The following is a 20,523-nucleotide window of genomic DNA, read 5'->3' on the forward strand; positions in this document are numbered from 1 at the left end:
AAAACATCTAATTGTTTTATGTAACTAATTCTTGGTGCCCATTTAATACCTCTTGTTTCTTAGAAGCGTAAATGCAGATTCAAGAGTAATTAATGCACTGAAAAAAATGGCCGAATTCGCATAGAAAGTAATTAAAACCTTAAGTAAATTATGATATATCAATAGGGATACGACATTTCGAGCTAATTGAAAACGAAGAACCAGTGAAAAAATATTCATCTATTTTACAGAGTATGTTGGTTGCTGAGAGGACGAAACACGTTTGACTTTTGTACCCTTTGGATCCGATCGATGTGAACATTGTGATACAAGGCCCAAATAGTTGCTCCATATTCCAGAATACTGCGTGACTGCTCGAACGCGAAGCAGGTTGTTACTACGACGTGTAGTTCGAGAGTGAATTAAAGATGGAAATTGTAAATTATGGTGAGTTGAGGGGTTGTGTAGGATATCATGAACGAACAGTAATGTTTGAACATCACATAAGTATGCTAGAGGTAAGATGTTAGGGGTATTATCGGAGTATAACGATAAGCTTAAAAACAGTAGGGGTGAAGATGATTATTGAGATGATTTTTAGATGAGAGCTAGCGGCGCGACCCCACACCGATACCAAATAAATGAGCTTTGAATGGATGAAAGCAAAATAAAAGTTTAGAAGTGCACTCTTAGGAACATATGACTTGATCGTGAGTCCCTGTGAGCTGCAGGTTACCTATATCATTAATATACAAAAGAAATAATAGTGGTCCTATATTGCTACCCTGTGGCACTCTGATGTTTATGGTAGTAAGATTGCTAAAGTCGCCCTCGATGAACACGAATTGTTTTCTTTTTGTCAAGTAGCTACTGATAATAGAGTTCGCGATGCCCCTGATGCCGTAGCACTGAAGTTTGTCCAAGAGAGTACTGTGATCCAAAGTGTCAAAGGCTTTTTTGAGATCTAAAAATAAGGCACCAATCATTATCGCTCATTATATTGTCTACTAATTCTATGATAGCGGTATGTGTGCTAGAACCTTGTTTTAAGCCATACTGAAATTTATAAAGGACACTTTGTTTGTTTAAAAATTCGAGAAGTCTATTAACCAAATTTTGTCGAAGACAGACAGAGTCGATATAGGACGATATTTATTACGATCATAACGATCACCAGAATTGTAAACAGGAATAACTTTAGCCATTTTAAGGCAGTCAGGGCAATAGCCAGTTTGAACAATAACATTGAAACATCGAGAGAGAATTCTAGCGAATATAACAGGGTTACTTTTTAGCACACTTGCAGAGATGTTATCGGGGCCACTGCTCTTTCTATTGTCCAAATTTTGTATCAGTAGAATGACTTCGCTAGAAGATGACGGACGTAGGAATATAGAGTCACTAACACGACGAGCATTATCAGTGGGACAAACAATTGGGTTTATACGATTATTTTCAGCTAATTCTTGGCCGACATTGGAGAAAAATTTGTTGAATATCTAACAAACTTCAGAGTTTACATTAACTTTTTAACATTGCGAATCTTGCCACTTTTTTTCGTTATTCCGAATGTATTTTTAATAATTCTCCAGAATTTTGAATGAGGTTTCTTTGTAAGAAGGTTTTCATAATATGCTTTCTTGCTATTTCTTTCCATGATATCGACCTTTTTAGATATACTTAATAGCATTTGTTTAAGGTGTTGGTCCTGTGGGTTTGCTTTAACACGATGGAGATAATTACGTTTAATTTTTACCAGTGTCCATACACAAAATTCATCCATGGACAATGAAAACCTTTCATTTTAACTGTTTTTGAAATTATTCTCGTATGTTTTTTAAGTAGGGAGCATATGCACTATATTTTGTAGAACAATTTCAACGTCGTCTATGACATCAATACTATTAATAAAATTGATGAACTCTTGATTCAATTGACGATTGTTAACGATTTTTTTCGTTAAGGTCATTGGTTCCCTCTCAACAAATAATCGTTAAGATTAGAGAGTGGTCACTTAACTCATTATATATTGTGTCGTTACGAATCCGGTTAGTATTTTTGGATTCGGGATGTACCCCCAAATTTTAATTCGCACTACAATTTCTCAGATGTCTACCGACTCCTCATGAGAATTTAACTGATTTCGGCTACACCGATTTTAGAATTCCGGTTCCAGTATCGAATCATTTCTCAAAGCTCTATCATTTTCTCAAAATGGTCGGATCGAACTTCAAAAACAAAAATTCAAATTAAAAGACTTAAGGTCCCATACAAAATTGATGAATTTTATCCGATTCTGGAATTACAGATGATGAGTTTTTAAAATTCATACCGATATAGAAGATGTAAATTGTTTGGCGTATTAATTTATGGCCATTCGAATCATTTTGGGTTATGCTAGTTCCTGAATACCGGCTCTGGAAGTACCATAAATAATGACGAAAAACTCAAAAGTGGAACTTACTTCGACATCTCATGGAATGTTCAATGATTGTCACACGTTAATATTGAAATTCGATACGATTTGCAGTTTTGACCGTACACGGTAATGAGTGATTAAAATCTCAATTTGCCGTTTAAAACGACGATAATTAAAATAATGTCATGAGAACTAAAACACCTAAGAATATCCATGCAAAAAACACATGCGGATTGATAAAAAAAGGTATCATCTCACTGCTAGGTGGATTAATCACGTTTTTGTATAAAGATTCAAATAGGTATTTTTCAATCTATCACACTCAACACCCCATAATTCCGGAACCGGAACTCAGATCCGAATGAAATTCAATAGCAGGCTATGGAATCATAGGACCTTCCATTTGACCTTACGTTTGTGAGCATCGGTTAAGCCCTTCTCCGAGAAAAGTGACTATTTTTTTTAATGTACACTCACACTCACACACTTACCTACACCTCACACTCTCAAAACCATACAAGCGAACATTATCTATATATTACAATATACGAATGTTCTATGACTCGAAGAGAAATTTTGAAAAATGGTTTATTTAATTTTTCACCGATGGAATATTTTGAGGTTATGTTTTTGTGAAAGCCTAGATCGTAAACTTAAACTTGACAAAAAGTTCGTTCACCTGTGGTTCCTGGTATGCGTGCGACAGTTTTTGACTCTTGTATAGTATCTTGTATAGTAAAAGGCGATTTTAGCGACGGAAGATTGACTGAATTTGTGTTCGAAGAGCCAAAGCCGGAGGCATGATATGTAGTCCGAGCTATAAGTTATAAAATCCAAATCTATGATTCAAAATTGTTTAATTGGTATTTAAATTAACTGAATTATTATTTATTAAGGAAAACACATTTTCCTCGAATTTTTTTTTTCAAGTTTCTGTAACAAGATTTTTTACCTGAAACTGAATTCTAGAATCAATTAAATCCTGAACCTAAATTCTGAAACTGTATTCGTGACCAGAATCGTTGCATTTTATTATTACATAACAAGAGATATTCCTCTTAAATGCTACCCATTCTATTTTAGAATTTTGAAAATTCACGTCAAAAGTAGCTAACGAAACTCTCCCACCTCGAATAGGTCTGGCAACATTGGGAATCCCAGTCGTGAGAGTGAAGCTGTTCTCAGACAAAATATTCAAGACGATTTTTTCGAACCGTTTCAAGAAGGACCAGTTCGTGACCGTCAACATTATCCGTACCAATTTGTTACCAACAATCTTAATCGCAATGCAACAACGAAACAAACAATCGTGAACATCAACAAACTAATAAACCAACTGACACCTAGACCCTACCCCCGCCCCCCGCACAATACCCCACGCAATCAGATACTGTCAGCCAGCGAAGAAACCGAAGCTCGATACAAAAGCAACAACGAACAGTCGGTAATAACTTAATGAAAAAACTGACACCGCATCGCATAGATCAAGATCACGCCAATAATGGCTATGAGTTATGAAGATCGATCGACGCGCATCACCACGCAAAAGTCGAAGTCATCGCGCCGACGTTCCTTCCGATTGCCAATTCATACACCAACCGACACGAGAACGGATTTATTGACCGAATTGACTCGATCTGGAAATGTCATCCCTCCTTGCCTGGCAGCAACCGCAGCTGCAGCAGCCTCGAAATATTTCGCGAGGCAACCCAACAACCCAAACGGCGGCCAAAAAGCGTGAAACAGCCGATTCTCGATATGCTTTTTTTTCTCCTATGTACTCATATTACAAATATTTGCTCTCTTATTGCAGGTTTTGGTGATTGGTTGTAGGAGCTGTTCTCGACATGACGCATCATTAAAGTGAGAACTCGCGGTTTTTCGTCTAGTTCCAGTCAGGCACGATTTTGTTTTCGGACTGCTTGTTCGACATCGACCCTGAGGACATCTTGACAGGACAGGATTGACATCGAGTGCGGCGGAAAACGAGATTGCAGGCAGTGCTTGAATCGATTAGTACATACGTACCCATGTACGTACGTGTAGAGTTACAAAAGTGAAGTGAATCAGTGAATCGAAGTGTTGTGGAAGTGCGTTGAAGATCTTTGAAGAGCAATGGCCACCGCAACGTCATTGCGTCGATTGCGGCACTGTTTCGGATCTGTGCTGCAGCTGCATCTCTTGTGGATGGTGATGACTGTTTTGATTGTAAATAAGGCTCGAACTCAACAAACCACATTGCAGGTAAGTCGTAGAAGATATGTTCAGTATTGTTTGAATTCTTAGATACAAGTACATAGCGAAGGGATTCAGCAATGAACTTGGTACAAAAAACTATGATCGTCTTGAAGTTGTTTACATTCTTATATTTACACCCAACAGTTGAGGGGCGTAGGAAGGTTCCTTCTGAAGAAAAATGCTTGTTTTTTTTTGCTTAGTACAATCGTAGAATTGTGTTAATCCAATGACTTACGTCGGGATGGCGTTAAACTTTTCTCTCCCTCTCTCTCTCGGTCAACTCGTTCAATCCTAAACTGAGCCTTTTAATATTCTCGTTCGGAACAAACGACAACAGTAGGATCAGTCATAGAACTAAAGGTCCATAAAATTTACTTTTATTACTGTCATCAGCAGCAGATGCTCAATGTAAGTGGCCCGTAAATGTCCGCGGCACTTCAACCCACCGTCGCCGTGATCCCTCAAACTCCCACGGATTTAGTCTAATGATGACTAAACGTTGTCTTACTGTTTAGTGAGTCTGTCTACGAACAAGGACAAGCCGGATGGCAAATGTTCGTGTGCGTAGGTTGAACTCCCCTCTCGGGTCACGATCGCAAACCAGCACGAGATTCTCAGCTTCTGTACCGAGGATCGTTGTGCCCTGTCAATATTTTTGACCTTTTTACCACTATGCTAACTTTCCGGGGTTTCCGGTTTCTAAGTACGCGAAAGTCTCTCTGGTTCAGTTTCAGTCGCTTCCTGCTGATAATGTCTACAAGGTCAATGCCAAAAAAGCGCGGGGTCTGTGATTTATTAATCTCCAAGATTTATAGGTTAGTCACTTAAGGTCTAATAGCGATTCTAAAAAGGGGTGCGAACGCAGAAAACAGGAAAACGTGGGATCTTGGAATGAACCGGGCATGGGCACTATGACTAATCGATTGCACCCCATGGAGTTCATTGCTATATTCGTCGCAAATGACAGATCGTCATAATATTTAACTCACTGCTCGATAGATTATTGACAGAATGTTCATTACTTGTTAAGCAAATAAAATGATTGAATGACATAATTTTGTTTGATTCTAACTAAATCTCTATTTCGGTGCTTTTGTTTTTAACTGTTTACTTAAGTACGATTCGATTTCATATCTACGATTTTGAATTTTAAGGTTATTTCTAGATATACTAAAGTTAACAGCGTATCATTTGCTTACAATTTTTTTGCCTTTCTCATTTAAAAAGGCTATGCGATCGTTGTGAAGGTCTTAAAGTCCCATATAAAGTTCCTGAATTTCATTTGGATTCGACTTCCGGTTCTGGAATTACAGGGTGCTAGGTACCAAAACACAATGTCAAACACGTTTCTCAGAGACGGCTGAACCGATTTTCACAAACTTAGATTAAAATAAAATTTCATTTAAACCCGACTTCCGGTTCCGGAATTACAAGGAATTATGTGAAAATTTATTAAAAAATGCGCACGAAATTTTCTCGGAAATTTCTTAACCGATTTTCACAAACTAAGAAGTGAATAAAAGGGCTTAAAATTCTTTAAAAAGTCCTCGAAAAGTTGATCCATATCCGACTTCCGTTTCCATTTCAAGAGTTTTTTGTCACAAGCGATGGCGAAACGAGGTCCATATTTTTAAAAAATTTACTGCTGAATTGATCTAGTATGCAGATCTGGTTAGTTAATGGATATATAAAACTTTTCGCTTCCGAAAGCACCGATAATAGTGAAAAAATGCTCCAAAAACGGAACTCACTTCGATTTCTCAGCAATGATCAAACCGATTTTCACGAATCACTACTCAAATTAAAGCTTTTTCCTTTCATTTTTTTCGGTTATAGAAGCCTTAAAGTCATTCGCTTATTCAGGCCAGCAAAATTTTCTGACCGTATGTGCGGAAATCGAGCACAAGCGGGCTACGTGAAAGGAATCGACTTACCAACCACGCTATACTTGTCCCCGAAATTAAAGCTCTTATTTTCTTAAAAGATACTGTGCAATTTCATCCAGGTCCGACTTCCGGTTCCGAAATTATAGGGCGAACATTTAAATCGTCATTCAAAATGACGATGCAAAACTGGTACACGTGCTTTGTTCAATTTCGTATAGCGTGCAGGGTTGCCACATTAAAATTTATATTTTTCAGGTGAAAAAATGTAAATTTCTAGTTCTTTTATTCAATTTGTACCTACTTGTTAGTGTTATCACAAGATCATGACAACGATGCTTTTCTATCGATTTCCACAAATAGGCTCAAATAAAAGTTCCTATAGGTTGCTATTTATTTTCATCCGAGTCCGACTTCCGGCTCCAGAACTATAGGGTAAAGTGTGTTTAATCTTTTAGAAAATTCTCATTAACTTGACATAACTGTTTACAAATTGAAATGGTTGTGTTAGTTTATACCCAAAGAAAGTTTTTTATTTTATTTAAGAATGAAAAAATATTTTTTTCATTACATCACTAGGCGGATTAAAAAGGTTTTTTTTTATAAAATTGAATACTGTCAAAATACGCCTCAGAATTTCATTGATGGTATCAAAGCAAACTTTGACATGAACTGTTTTTTCGAGAATCAGTAAAACAAACAAGAAAAAACCCTTCTTAATCCACCTAGTGGTGTGATAATGCCTTTCTCTTTCTTCAAAACAATCTCATAAAAACATGCTTTATCTTTTTATTAAATAATTTGTGACACCAATTGATTCAGATTGAATCGAGTAGTTCACAAAAGCATTCTTCACTGTTTGTGTCACATAGTAGGCATGATTTTTTCCAACCCGCTTGACATTAGCGTTACCTTTTTGTATGAGAAGAGTGATGCTAATCTAAAATAACCCTTTTTAGTCCACTCAGTGGAATTTTCATAGATCTTCAAAACTTTTGAGCACTAGCGCTTTACGAAATTAGTGATGATCCCAAAATATTGACACATTTATATATATATATATATATATATATATATATATATATATATATATATATATATATATATATATATATATATATATATTATGTGTTTTGTCGGTTACGTCACTTATACTATCATATCTTCGGAAGCTGAAGTCGCAGCCATTTGATCTTTGAACTTGATTAATGGCCCAATAGTAGCTTTCAAACGAGTTTGTTAAAATCGGTTCAACCATCTATGAGAAAATTGAGCGGTAAAAATTTCTTCGAAATGTACACACATACACAGAAATTTTATGATCTCGTCGAACTGAGTCCAATGGTATATAACACAATGGGTTTCCGAGGCTCCGTTCGAAAGTCGGTTTTTCCAGCAATTCTAATACCTTTCTATGGAGAAAGGCAAAAATTCAACAAATTGCAATAGTTTTTGAGAATGAAAGATGATTAGTCGACCGTACAAAAATTTTGCAATAATTATGGTTTCGGCTTCAGCGGTCTGCTAAATAAGAACGGCTGTTATATACTGCCCGACGTTTCGACCACTGGTTATGGTCTTTTTCAAGGGAAATATCTTATCGTTCTTCGTCTAAAAATCGTATGCCCACGAACGGTTACTTACATAATAAAAAAGTTTCTTTCGTCACTTTTCTACAATATACAAAAACACATATGTGCGATCATCAAAACCTGTTCTGTTAAAATCATTAACATATTTTAGTTAAACTGATTTCGTGGACATACGATTTTTAGACGAGGAACGATAATATATTACCCTTGAAAAAGACCATAACCAGTGGTCGAAACGTCGGACAGTATAAAACAACCGTTCTTATTTAACAGACCGCTAAAGCCGAAACCATAATTATTGCAAAACATTTTCGGGAATGTTTTTATATTAAGCCTGATAAAACAAACATTTTATGTAAATTTGATCATTGTATTTTTTAAAATGAACAAGTCACAGCAAAAAACTATTTATGGGTGTTCGAAAAAACTACACATTCTTCATACAGAACTGTCGTTCAAAGTGTGCAAAATGGTTCTACAGCTCAAGTGCAATAAATATACCCATAATTATAATAACCTTCTTTGACATGCAGTGTTGCAGTGATTGCCGAGAAAGTGGTTCGATATTTCTCTACATTGCACACAACATCGTCAATCTGGTAGATGATGCTACAAGAACTCGCTGCCTTTGCCATGAACAGTAAGAGAATTTTTCTACATTTATTCACTCTACCTCGTACTCTGAGTATTTCACGGCCCTTGCCAAAATAGATACAATTTTGCAACGATCGGCGCTGTGTGGAATTTACCAAGAGAGAATCGCATGGTGACAACTATCGCAGAAAATCGAGCCGATGATTCGACTTGATGATTCTCGTACTAGGTTGCAATATTTCGAAACCTTTGTGTGGAGCATTCGCACACATTTTCATAGACACAACGTATACAAAGGTTATATGCATATAGTTAGAATAAGTGGCAACCTATAATATTTTTATGAGAAACTAGCTGAATTACCCGGCGTTGCTCGGAAATGTTTCGTGAAGGGAAGGCCGAAAAAAATTCTCGAAATTGTCCTGCTTAGTCAAATACTTTGATTGTAATGAAACATAACTTAGACGGCAACTCGATTGAACAATACTCCGTTCATGTTCAGATTGCGAAAGATCAGATCATCTCAGATCTCACAATAATCATAATTTCCATGGTATTCTCGACAAATTGGGTCAGTTTTATATTTAAACTCTTTTGTTAGAAACATTTAAAACACCTTTCTCTCAATAAATACCTTCTTAGTAACCTCCGAGTTTCATATGTATATGTGCTTGTAACGTACTTCCGTACTTCCTCGTCACATTCGATCTACAATACCTTTGGCTTCCATGGCTATGAACACTTGCTACTCCTTCCTCTTTATAAAAATTTGTATGATATCATTAATTGCTCCAAATTTTCCATCTGATAATGATTATTTTATAACGAAAGGCTGTTTAACATCATAACTGCATTCGTACTAACGTTTTTATATAATTTTTTTTTGTTTCGATTATAGAGGTTTTAACCTTAAGGTCATTCGCCTCTTCGGGCCAGCAAAATTTTCTAACCCTATGTGCGGGGTTGGGAATCGAACCCAGGTGGGCTGCGTGAAAGGCATCGACTTACCCATCACGCTATACCCGTCCCCCTATATAATTTATTTTACCAAGGCTTTAACTATTTTCGTCGTTCATCGGGGAGGAAAACCTATAGAATAATGATTCAGTTAATACAAATGTTGTTGTAATCTTATTTCCATCACCTTGAGTCGACAGTTTTCTCAATTTACATAATAAAATGCACATTGATTGTATGATTTCGTCAATGCAGATCAGTGTTGAGAATACTTATTCCCCCTCTTGTCCCTTCCTACTGTACTCGTAAAGAAGTACTATTTTTTCGTAAAACCCGATCAATTTTCCCTTACACTTTACATGTTCGGCGCACTTACTCAACTCTCTCACCCTCCAAATTGCCTTATAATCTTTTTTTATTTAACTTCCTCTTCGTCAGTGAACTTACTACAAATCTCCTTCATGACTACCTTGAGTAGTGTAGAAAGTATCTGTGCTTTTCAAAAAATATCGATTTCCACATTTGGTACATGTGCCAAACTTGGTGGCGATTCATTTAGTTGTTTCGTAGTTATGCTGAGACTTAAATATACTCGCTTTCATAGGCAGCTAAAGGTTATTTTCCTTTAGTTCTTTAAATTTCCCGGCAAAATGGAATCAGATTATTTGAAATTATTCAATGAAAATTACGTTTCTCTCGTATTAACAACAGCAATACTATCTACTACGATCTTGAAATTCTTACCACTCTCTTGTTTTACCAAAAATGGGAGATGAAAATTTATTTTCAAAAACCTCTCCTTCTAGTTTGAATGCCGATTCTCTTCAAATTATATAAATTTCGTCATTGACCCTCTCCCCGCATGTTAAGGACACTTGCTACACACTCTCCCCCTGAAAATGTTCGAATGATCATCTCTGAAGAGCAAGAAGTATCTGCGCCAAATTTGATAGCAATCCGTTCAGTAGTTCCGGAGTTATACCGTTACAAACATTACATCCCCTTTTAAGAGGCACGTACTACATTCACCCCACAAGAATACCTTTATAAACATATCTAAGTTGCGCAAAAAGTATCTATGGTCTTCAAAAAGTATCGTTTCTCGTCTTCAAAAAGTATCGTTTAAATAAACGTTTCCATGTCTCCTGTTAAGGATACTTACTACGTTACATCCCCATTTTTAAAGGCACTTGCTACATCTATTCCCCATTATATTAGATCTACGGTATGCAAAATGTTTCTGAGATCTTCAAAAAATATCGATTTTCGTCATGTTATCTGAATTTTTTCATAACCCCTCCTTGTTAATAACAATTGAAACGTTTCCTCTCCCCATAAAAATACGCTTATGACTATCTCTGAATAACAAAAAGTGTATGTGCCAAGTTTGATAGTATTTGATTTGGTCTTTAAAACGTATCGATTTTCATCAAGTTATCTGATTTTTTCATAACCCCTCCTTGTTAATGACACTTGCTACGCCCCCCCCATAAAAGTACGCTTATGACTATCTCTGAAGAGCAAGAAGTACATGTGCGAAGTTTGATAGCAATCCGTTCAGTAATTCCGGAGTTATGCCTATTACACCCCCCTTTTTAAAGGCACTTGCTACATCCACCCCCCATATAATCATATCTTATATATGCAAAGTGTTTCCAAGGTTTAAAAAGAGTATCGATTTTGACGAGACAGACAATTTTTTATGACCCCCCTGTTAAGAACACTTACTACGCTTCCTCCCTTTTTAAAATACCCTTATAACCTTTTCAGAAGAGAAAGAAGTATCTGTGCCAAGTTTGGTGGCAATCCGTTCAGTAGTTTCGGAATTAGGCCATTTTAAACATTACACCCCACTTTTTAAAGGCACTTGCTACATCTACCCCCCGTATGGTTATATCTAAGGTATGCAAAATGTTTCCACGGTCTTAAAAAAAGTATCGTTTTTGTCAAGTTATATGAATTTTTCCATAAACCCCCCTTGTTTATGACACTTGTTACGCTCCATCCCCTATAAAAATTCTCCTGAAACCATCTCTGAAATGCCAGAAGTACCTGTGCCAAGTTAGGTGGCAATCCGTTGAGTAGTTCCTAAGTTATGGCGTTACAAACATACAAACTTACATCCATTTTTATATATATAGATTACTTTAAAAAAATCTTTTCAACAGTGATTTCTCCATCTTATTGTTTAACCTTTTCTTGTTTAAACAAAACATCTCAGAAATCTTTTCAGCAAACAAATAATTGTTTTTTGAATTAGGAAAATATTAATGGTTTTAAATCTAACAGAGCAACACTAATTGTTAGAAAACTTTTGATAAATTTGCTTAGTTTTATCTTATATCTTCATACTAGGGACTCTCCTTTCCATTAAAAAAATACTTTTATGACAATCTCTAAAGAAGTATCTGTGTCAAGTTTGGTAAGAGTACGTTGAATTATACTGGAGTTTTAATGGAACATACATAAGCATGTGCCAAAATTTTTCATGTAGCGATTGTGGTGGCATACAATAGTAAAATGATTCTATCGTAATCATCTAGTGCCCCTATAGGGACCGTGCACGATAACAAGTAACGTCATTAGTGGCGAATAGGCGAAAAAACTCTACCATAGATTTATACTGTTACCATATGTTAAACCAAAGAGATTGTTTGTGCATTACCTAGTATAACCTACAGAATGAAACAGTTCTCTGACATCGATGAGAAAACGAAGTGAGTTCCACTATTGTAGGTATTTCGGGCACTGGAACCCGAGAACGTATAATCGAAGTTAGTTCGTATGGCCATCAACTAACATGATTTTAATTGCATCCGAAAAGTATGCTTAATTTTCGGTAGGAGCATAAGATCTTTCATTTGAACCTAAGATTAGGAATACCGGACCAAGTGTAAAAGTAAGTTGGATCCTTTATTGAGTGTATGACTATTATCTACCGTCGTTATTCGAAAACTGGGAATACTTTCGAGACCAATTTAGAGAACTTTTTACTTTCTTCGTTTCGACTCTCCAAGTGACGGTACACAATTTTTAACAAACTTTGCCCTATCATTCCGGAACCGAAAGTCGGATACGGATGAAATTCAAGAATTCCGTGTAGAACCATGAGACCTTTCATTTGAATCTAAGTTGGTCAACATCGATTCATTTTCGAGAAACACACACACAGATACATTGCTCAGCTCGACGAACTAAGTGGAATGGCATATGACACTTGGCCAATCTTTACTAGTCGATTTTCAAGTGATTGTATAACCTTTTTTATGAGAAAGGCAAAACAGTTCAGCGTTTCAACAAAATGATTAATTGTTGTTAGTTTCGTGACTCGTATTTTCAATATACGTCAAACTGGCTACTCGTGAGTTTGCTAGCATTTTTACGATTGCAATTTATTTTCTTTCTCAATTCTAAGACCATCCTGGACCATCCTGCGAATCATTTGAACTTTTAGTTAAAATTTGACAGTCGAGCAGTTCTTTTTTATCGAGTAGCTAAATTTATCTAAAACTGCGGCCCATTTCAAAGTTTGACGGATGGAAAGTTATTTGGGTCTATTTTGCTCTGAAAATAAAGTAATAGCAAGTGGTGTAATAATTGCAATTCAGCGAAAGTAAGAATAACTTCGAGATAAACTTACTTCATTTAAAAAAAATTTAATCTTTTTATTGGGGTATTTTCTTTGAGCGGAAGTATAAAAAGAAATTACACAAGAAGCAATTTTTACTAAAAGTCTGAAATTAGAATGTTTTAGCAAGATATTTTCCAGTGTTTCCAGTCAAGTCGATTAAAAAATCATTTGATGTGCTAAGAATATCGTTTGAATGTTTGAGTTTGAGTGTATATGACAAATATTATACACAAATCCAACTGCAATGACAGAAAACGACGTGGCCGTATTTATATACAGAATGGAAAATTCGACTCAAAATTTAATAGTCAGTCGATGTTGAACAATCGTTCACACCACACGCGAATAGATCCTGGGTTCGGAAAAATCCGCAGAGAAAATACGCTAGAAAGTATTTTCAAACTCAGATTACAAGTTTTGCTATGGTAGCATTATTTTTTCCACTCGCCGCCTCGTGCGGTGTCGTCGCCGGGCCACTAAACCACGCCCTCGTGCACGGTCCCTATAGAAACGAGAATAAGCAACCGTTTGTTGCTTCATACAGAATTCCCACAGCAGCGTGCAAACCCGAGATGCTCAGACGAGTTATCGAGAGAGATTCGCTCTTGCCATCGCTGGTGTCCATTCTATGTTAAATGAACCATGCCGGTTTTTTTTTGTTGCTGATACGATAACCGTCTCTCTTTGATAGCACTGATTGAATCGTGTGAAGAGTTGCTAGAGAGCGTTCAATAATGATACAATAAAAGCCATCCTTGTTGACATCAAAATCATGACATGAAAATAACACATCACTTAATATGTCATGTGATTGACTCAAATAAGGCGCTTTTATTATGAAATCCATATGACGTTTATAAAATACTAACTTTCAAAAGACTATGTTGTAAGTTTCAAGACATTTGTATTAGTCTGAAAAAAAGTGACAGCCATTTAGGTGAAGCTCTTTTTGTCATTTTCAAAACGATGGAGTCAAAACAAATGTAAAGACGTTTGAGAAGTTTTGTATCCCTTTTCGGCTAGTGTATCGTGAATAAATGAAATTTTATGATAATATTTAAGATAAAGAGATTTTCAAAACTTGCAATTTGCATGGTTTTGAAATTTCGAGTGGAAGGGCTGAGTGTCATATACCGATGGACTTAGCTCGAGGAACTGAGCAAATATTCTGTATCAGAGTTACCATATTCACAGATTTTTCTGCAAAACCACAGATTTTTTACCTATTTTGTCGCACAAATTATGTACCACAGAACGCTGATTTTTATGAATATTTCAAATAAATAGCAGATTTTCGAATTGTTTTTCACAGGTTATGATTGAAAATATGCAACACAGATGGTACACACACTTTCCACTTGAAACACAGATTTCAAAATGGCAACTCTGGTCTGTATGTGTTGTAAACAAAGAGGTTAAGGTTTGAGAGATGACTGGACCACTTTAAATCAAACTAGTCGCTAATGGAAGGTCTTCTAGTCGTCCTGAATGCTAATGAATGTTTTTTGAGATGTTTATTTTTCGAGTTAGACGAAGTTTTATGTCCAAATTTGCAGTTTTTCACAATATCTGTAAATCTTGTCCTTGTAAACAAAGTTTGTACTGAGACTTAGAATTCGCATAATAATAGCTATTCAATAAGCCATTGATTATTGAAATCTGTCCATTTTTAACGGGGATATCGATATTTTTGTGTATGCGACTTTTCAATCCATTCCAGCAGTAGGAGTTTTGAGCGAAGCTTGGAAGCAAAGTAAACATGATTTTTAAGACTTTTTTTCATGATAGGGTAAGGGCTCCCTATTTCATCTCAGTTCCAATTTCCATCTCATTCCTTCACCTCATAACTTTGAACATTAATCATATCTTTAATCGTACCTGAAGAAAACTGTGGAACGTTTGAAAACATTTATTCAAGGTTTTGTCACACTTTCCATTTAAAAAAAAATAGTTAAAGAACCTTCAACGATCGTTTTTTTCATTTAAAATAAACTCACTTTTTGATTTAGGAACCACTTTCGTCTGAAGTTTTACAATTCATCATGTTTCTGCATATTTACTAATCGATTCGTCTCAAAACATGATCACTATTTCACATAATTACACCACTATTCAATGTTGGATGATTTTATAGTTAGTAATGTTCACTTTCCACTTGTTTATTCAACGATTACAGACTTCTGAAATTATCTGATAAGCAAAAAAATCAATGAAAAATATGAGATGAAAACTTGCACTTAATTCACTTGATTGCGCTTTGTTTTCATCTCATTTCGTATCGCAAGGTTGCCAAGTTTTCTCGTAATGTTAAATAAAATAATCTATTTTTCTTCTTCAAATTATCATCAACAAGAATTTTTTGGTATCCGTAACATTAGTTTATCATTGATATCTCTATATAAATAAAACTGTTTCGAATTCTAATTTTACCAAATAGAGCGTGTTAAATTTTAATCAAATAACCTTTGTGGCAAATCTAGTAGCACTGGTTTCTTTTCGCTATACGTCACCATAACACTGTTAAATGTGTGTGTGTTTCATCGGCTGTGCACAGAGATGCCAGATATTTTCATAGAAAATATGTATCTGCTCTATCTGTTTTCACTAATAAAATGAATCAAATTCAAATTCAAATTGGTTTTAAATTTAAATATAAATGTTTATCAGTGTTCATCATCAAACATTTGCACAAAAGATTTCCATTTTAACATGTGATTTGTCCGTTTATTAATAAACTTTTAAAGTAGTACTGCAATCAAATACTAACAGATACTCAGAGAGAAAAGTCTAACGTTTTACTTCTCACTTTTTATGAACCTTTACAAATCTGTATTAAATTTAAAAAATCTGTAATCTGATTTAACGAACGTGAACGCAAAAATCTATACAATTCAGATAAATCTGTATGAATGGCATCTCTGATTCTGCATTTTGTTTTTAGAAGGGCTAATGCCTAAATAGTAACAATTCTTTTTTTTTTTTTGTTTTTTTAAGTTCTCCAAATTAATTGCAGAGTAAAATTTTAAATTTGAAACGAAAGGTAATAAATACATCATTTTAAACATCGACATGATTCCTAACTGTTTTTTTTTTTAATATCGTGTGTTGTGTCATAGTTGGCATTAGGCCCTTTTTAAGGAAAATTCTGACAATTTGAACCTGAGAGTGTAATAGTGCAATATTTTGGTTTTGATTGCTGTCGCCATTGCTAATTTATGGGATGAATAAAGGACCAACGATAGGATAAATATATAACCTTTGAGATGAAATTAGGAGCACAGTAGTGAACATATCAGAAGTGTTTTTAGCTGATTGTTTAATTATTATTTTAATTTTCATGGAATGTAAATCGATTTCCAATGTGGAGCAAGGCGAATTAAACAGAAATATGAAAAAATCGTAATGATTTTGGTGGCTGAGTCAGGTTTTTAAGGTAACGTCCTTACAAATGAGATGAAATAGGGGGCCCTTACCCTATTTTGTCTCGTTTCAATTTTAGCACGGTTCGTTTTGGAAACATAATAGAAATAGTTCGAGTATGACACATGTATTGGACAGATGACAGTATTTTCGAATTCAAAACAATTGCACATTCATATTGACAGTACAACAATAATTGCTGAAAGAATATAATGTTATACACCCATATACCATTCGAATCAGTTTGTCGAGATCAGAAAATATGTGTGTGTATGACAAAAAATTATCTCAATTCTCTCGGAGATGACTTAACCGATTTCTTCTATACAAGGTTCCTGAATTTTATTTGGATCCGACTTCTGGTTCCGGCACAACAGGAAATTAAAATAATAAAACTTATTTTTCTCGTAGATGGCTTTACCGATTTCCTTCACCTAACATCCAATTGAAAGGTCTTAGGATTCCAAAAAATTTCTTGTATTTCAATCTGATAAGACATCCGTTTCATAAGATACAGGCTGATTAGGGTGAAAATATCAATTTAGCATAAATGAATCGTGTTTATCGGGCTTGCAGATTTCGATAGTCGGTGACCAAATGAACTTATTTAAGTTTTACCGTTATTCGATGTTCGATCCTGGAAGATACCTAAATATTTCTTTTGGACTCATTACTATTTCTCAGGCTACACTGATTTTCAAAAAATTCGCATCAAATTGAATGATTTACAATCCCTTAAGTGAATTTTACATGATTTCGGCTGCAATGGCTTCCAATGATGACATGAATTTTTTTTTCAAATAAACCTTATGATGGATACAAAGATTACATTCGGACACAATTTTGGAAAATCTTTTCACGCTTTTCATAGAAAATCCACGAATTTCAAAAATTTCCGCGAAATCGGTTATATCAAATTCGTTGATTTTCCATGAATAGGCTGAAAAGGTTTTCCAAAAATGTTTCCGAATGTGATCCTTGTTGCCAGCATAAGGTTTTGTTGAAAAAAAATGTCATTCCATCAAATTATTTTTTCAAATAATTGTGAAAAATTACAAAAAAAGCTCATTTTTTCAGTGCTATTTTTGATAAGACTCGGAAAATCCTCCGAATTTTTCAGCCATTTTCACCCAGTAGATAGATAAAAGTATTTCAAAGGTCTGTATGTTTTTGGTTTTTACAAATTTTTCAAAATTTCCATCGAAAATTTCCTAAAACCACCCGCGCGCATGGTACTTGGAGGATGGCCTTAAAACAAACTCTGTGTCGAATTCTTGCCAATACCATGGATTGATTTTTCTTTTTTTTTTTCAAAACATCGTTTGCATTCTTATTTAAAACATTTAGGTGAATCAATACTTGTGTTGTTATATCTATGAAACAAAGTATTCAAAGTTGTTGAACAAAAACATTTTGCTGATTTTCGTTAGATGGTGTTCCAAATTCACAGTCGAATTTTTTTTCGGTTTACGCTAGCTCTCGGAATATTATTCTAACAAGAACAGTCCCATCAAATATGTAGGAAAAATTCAGATGTATTCAAACAAAATGAAATGTTGAGAATTGCCAAATGAAAGGCGTAGCCCTGCTTAGTCTCTTATGATGTCAATTTTTGGTTCATTATTGTCAATTCTCCAGCCGGTGAGTGGAGCAAAACGATTATGAAACGAATATGCCTCACGAACAAGTGAACAGTTCTTACATTCCAATGTCTGCTTTTTGCCTTACCATCAATCTATTAAGCGATTGATCACGTCACTTGAGGCGGAGGGTTCAAAGTGATATCCGGGTAGAAAATTGGAGTTACGAGTTTTGAAAGAAATACATTCTTCAAGTAACGCATCTTCGGACTATGATTGAGTATATTGAATACCAGTTAGCTATTGATTTTGATTTTCCGGTGGTGGGCTGACTAATTTTAAACTCATATGTTGATGGAATTGCCACATTTAACTTGATTCGAAAAAAACTACTTCAATAGTGTACGCTTAAAAATGGATCCATGAGTCAACGGGCTCATGCACGCTGGAATCTCCATTTACAAGTGAAACGGTGGTTCGTAAATTAATTCTGATGAAGATAATGAAATATACTTATTTTTCATCACATGTGTCTATAACATAATTAGTTATCTTTCAGTATAAGCGCATTTGTACTATTATTAAACTGAACCATAAGTATGTAACCTAATTGACATGGCCTGATCAAGCAAAGCATTTTGGTCTAATGTTTGATAAAAATTTTGCTTCAGATATTCGATGTGATTCTGGAATTCAAACTACCAGAACACGCTATCTTTCTTGATCCTGTGGTCTTCTGACACACTCCGTGATCAAATAGCTACAATTAAAAGATGTAGCTTTGAAATATGCGGCCTGGAATTAATCCCGCAAAATATTTGGAAGGCTTTAGACTAATCACTTTAGCAAAAAATCTACCAGCAAACATAAAACATGAAATGTGTCAATCAAATTTGTCATATTTCTTAAACCTTCAAAAGAATTTTCGTATAACCCAAGATTCTATTCGAGAAGGAAATATGCCCGTCTTCTAAACCCGAACGAATCATCTGGAAAATCGGCGTAACAAATGGAAAATATTTCTAGCCGGTCAGCTCGCAAAGGCCAGATGGCCAGTGTTCCATTGTCACGCAAATCGATGTGGTTGTTGTTTATGCCATTTCTTATCCTCGTCCACGCGAGTCGTTTACAAGGAGTTACTGTCCAAAACGAGCCCCCCAACTCTCGAGGAGAACACCCCGAGGTGGTAGAGTGCCGCAACCAATCTGCACAACAAAACAACAGAAGACCTTCGGCTTCGTTCGCCGGCTATCGGATCGGAACCGGTTTTCGATTCTGTTCGGGGCTTGAATTTGTCCTCAAAGAAAGCCGCGGCGCACCGTAGAGTCCAAGCCCATGCGTTCAATGAAAGTGAAAAAACCTATTTGGTGATTATGTTGGTATCAGTTTTGTTTTGTTCGCGCCTTGATCATGTGATGTTCAAACAGGAAAATGTTAACTTGGAGTCCCAGTCACTGCAGCTCCATGTGCGTTGTGTTGGGCGACGATTTTCGAGAGTACTTCAACAGCTGGCGGCACTTGACCGAGAAACTCGTAAAGCTGTTGGAGCAAAACGGCACAAACAAACGGTTTTCACCTAGAGGTCAGCCAGTCCCAGGCCGCCGCCACCGCCGCCGCGTCATCCGAAGCACCAAGTGACAATTTACTCTTTTGGCTGCAAAAAATGTAAAGAAAAGTTCAACACAATCGTGGTAGCGTGGCATCGAAAGCTACGGCTCGTTTGACCCAGGGGCCACGCAGCCTGCGCACAACAAATTGGCGGATCCGAGGGAACCGGCGAAGGCTGCGAAAGAAACCGAACTGCCCCGGTTGGTTCCATTTCTGTTCTCCCCTTTGGGTCAAGGATACATGCACAGGGAATACAATCTGGACCGAAGTTGTTTTATAATTATACATCTGAACCAAGTGATCAAAGTATCCGTTAACTGTAACTTTTCTTTTCCTGTGTATTTTGCTGTTTACATCATTTTGGAGTTACAACATTATTTATGAGACTGTATATTTTGCGTACAAACTAAATGCAGTTCCCACCGATAAACCAAATGGCAAGTCCTAACTTTGCCTCACTAAATCAAGATGTAGCGAATGACTTAAATTACTCTTTACTTTGAAATTTTTATTTAATATATGCTAAAGCCATCATTGCAAAGTTTTTTGTGACTTCTTTGAACAGAAGCATGCTCATAATTTTATGTAATAGCCTACCACCTGTCAAGATCGGCTATCGTAA

General features: G+C 35.8%; 1 protein-coding gene across 3 annotated transcripts in view; it reads left to right on the forward strand.

Annotated features, from left to right (window-relative positions):
* The window catches only part of LOC131427825 (putative mediator of RNA polymerase II transcription subunit 26), a 99,187-nt gene that overhangs the window by 13,515 nt on the left and 65,149 nt on the right, over positions 1-20,523 (forward strand). For 2 of the 3 annotated variants that reach the window (XM_058591359.1, XM_058591361.1), the window contains exon 2: positions 4,212-4,642. In XM_058591359.1, the coding sequence (XP_058447342.1) occupies positions 4,514-4,642 (129 nt within the window). In that variant the 5' untranslated portion in view covers positions 4,212-4,513. Of the gene's footprint in view, positions 1-230; positions 427-4,211; positions 4,643-20,523 lie in introns of all 3 variants that reach the window. The other variant, XM_058591360.1, reaches the window with a different exon arrangement.

Source organism: Malaya genurostris, chromosome 2 (assembly GCF_030247185.1).
Source record: "Malaya genurostris strain Urasoe2022 chromosome 2, Malgen_1.1, whole genome shotgun sequence".
In the NCBI taxonomy this organism is placed as follows: Eukaryota; Metazoa; Arthropoda; class Insecta; order Diptera; family Culicidae; genus Malaya; species Malaya genurostris.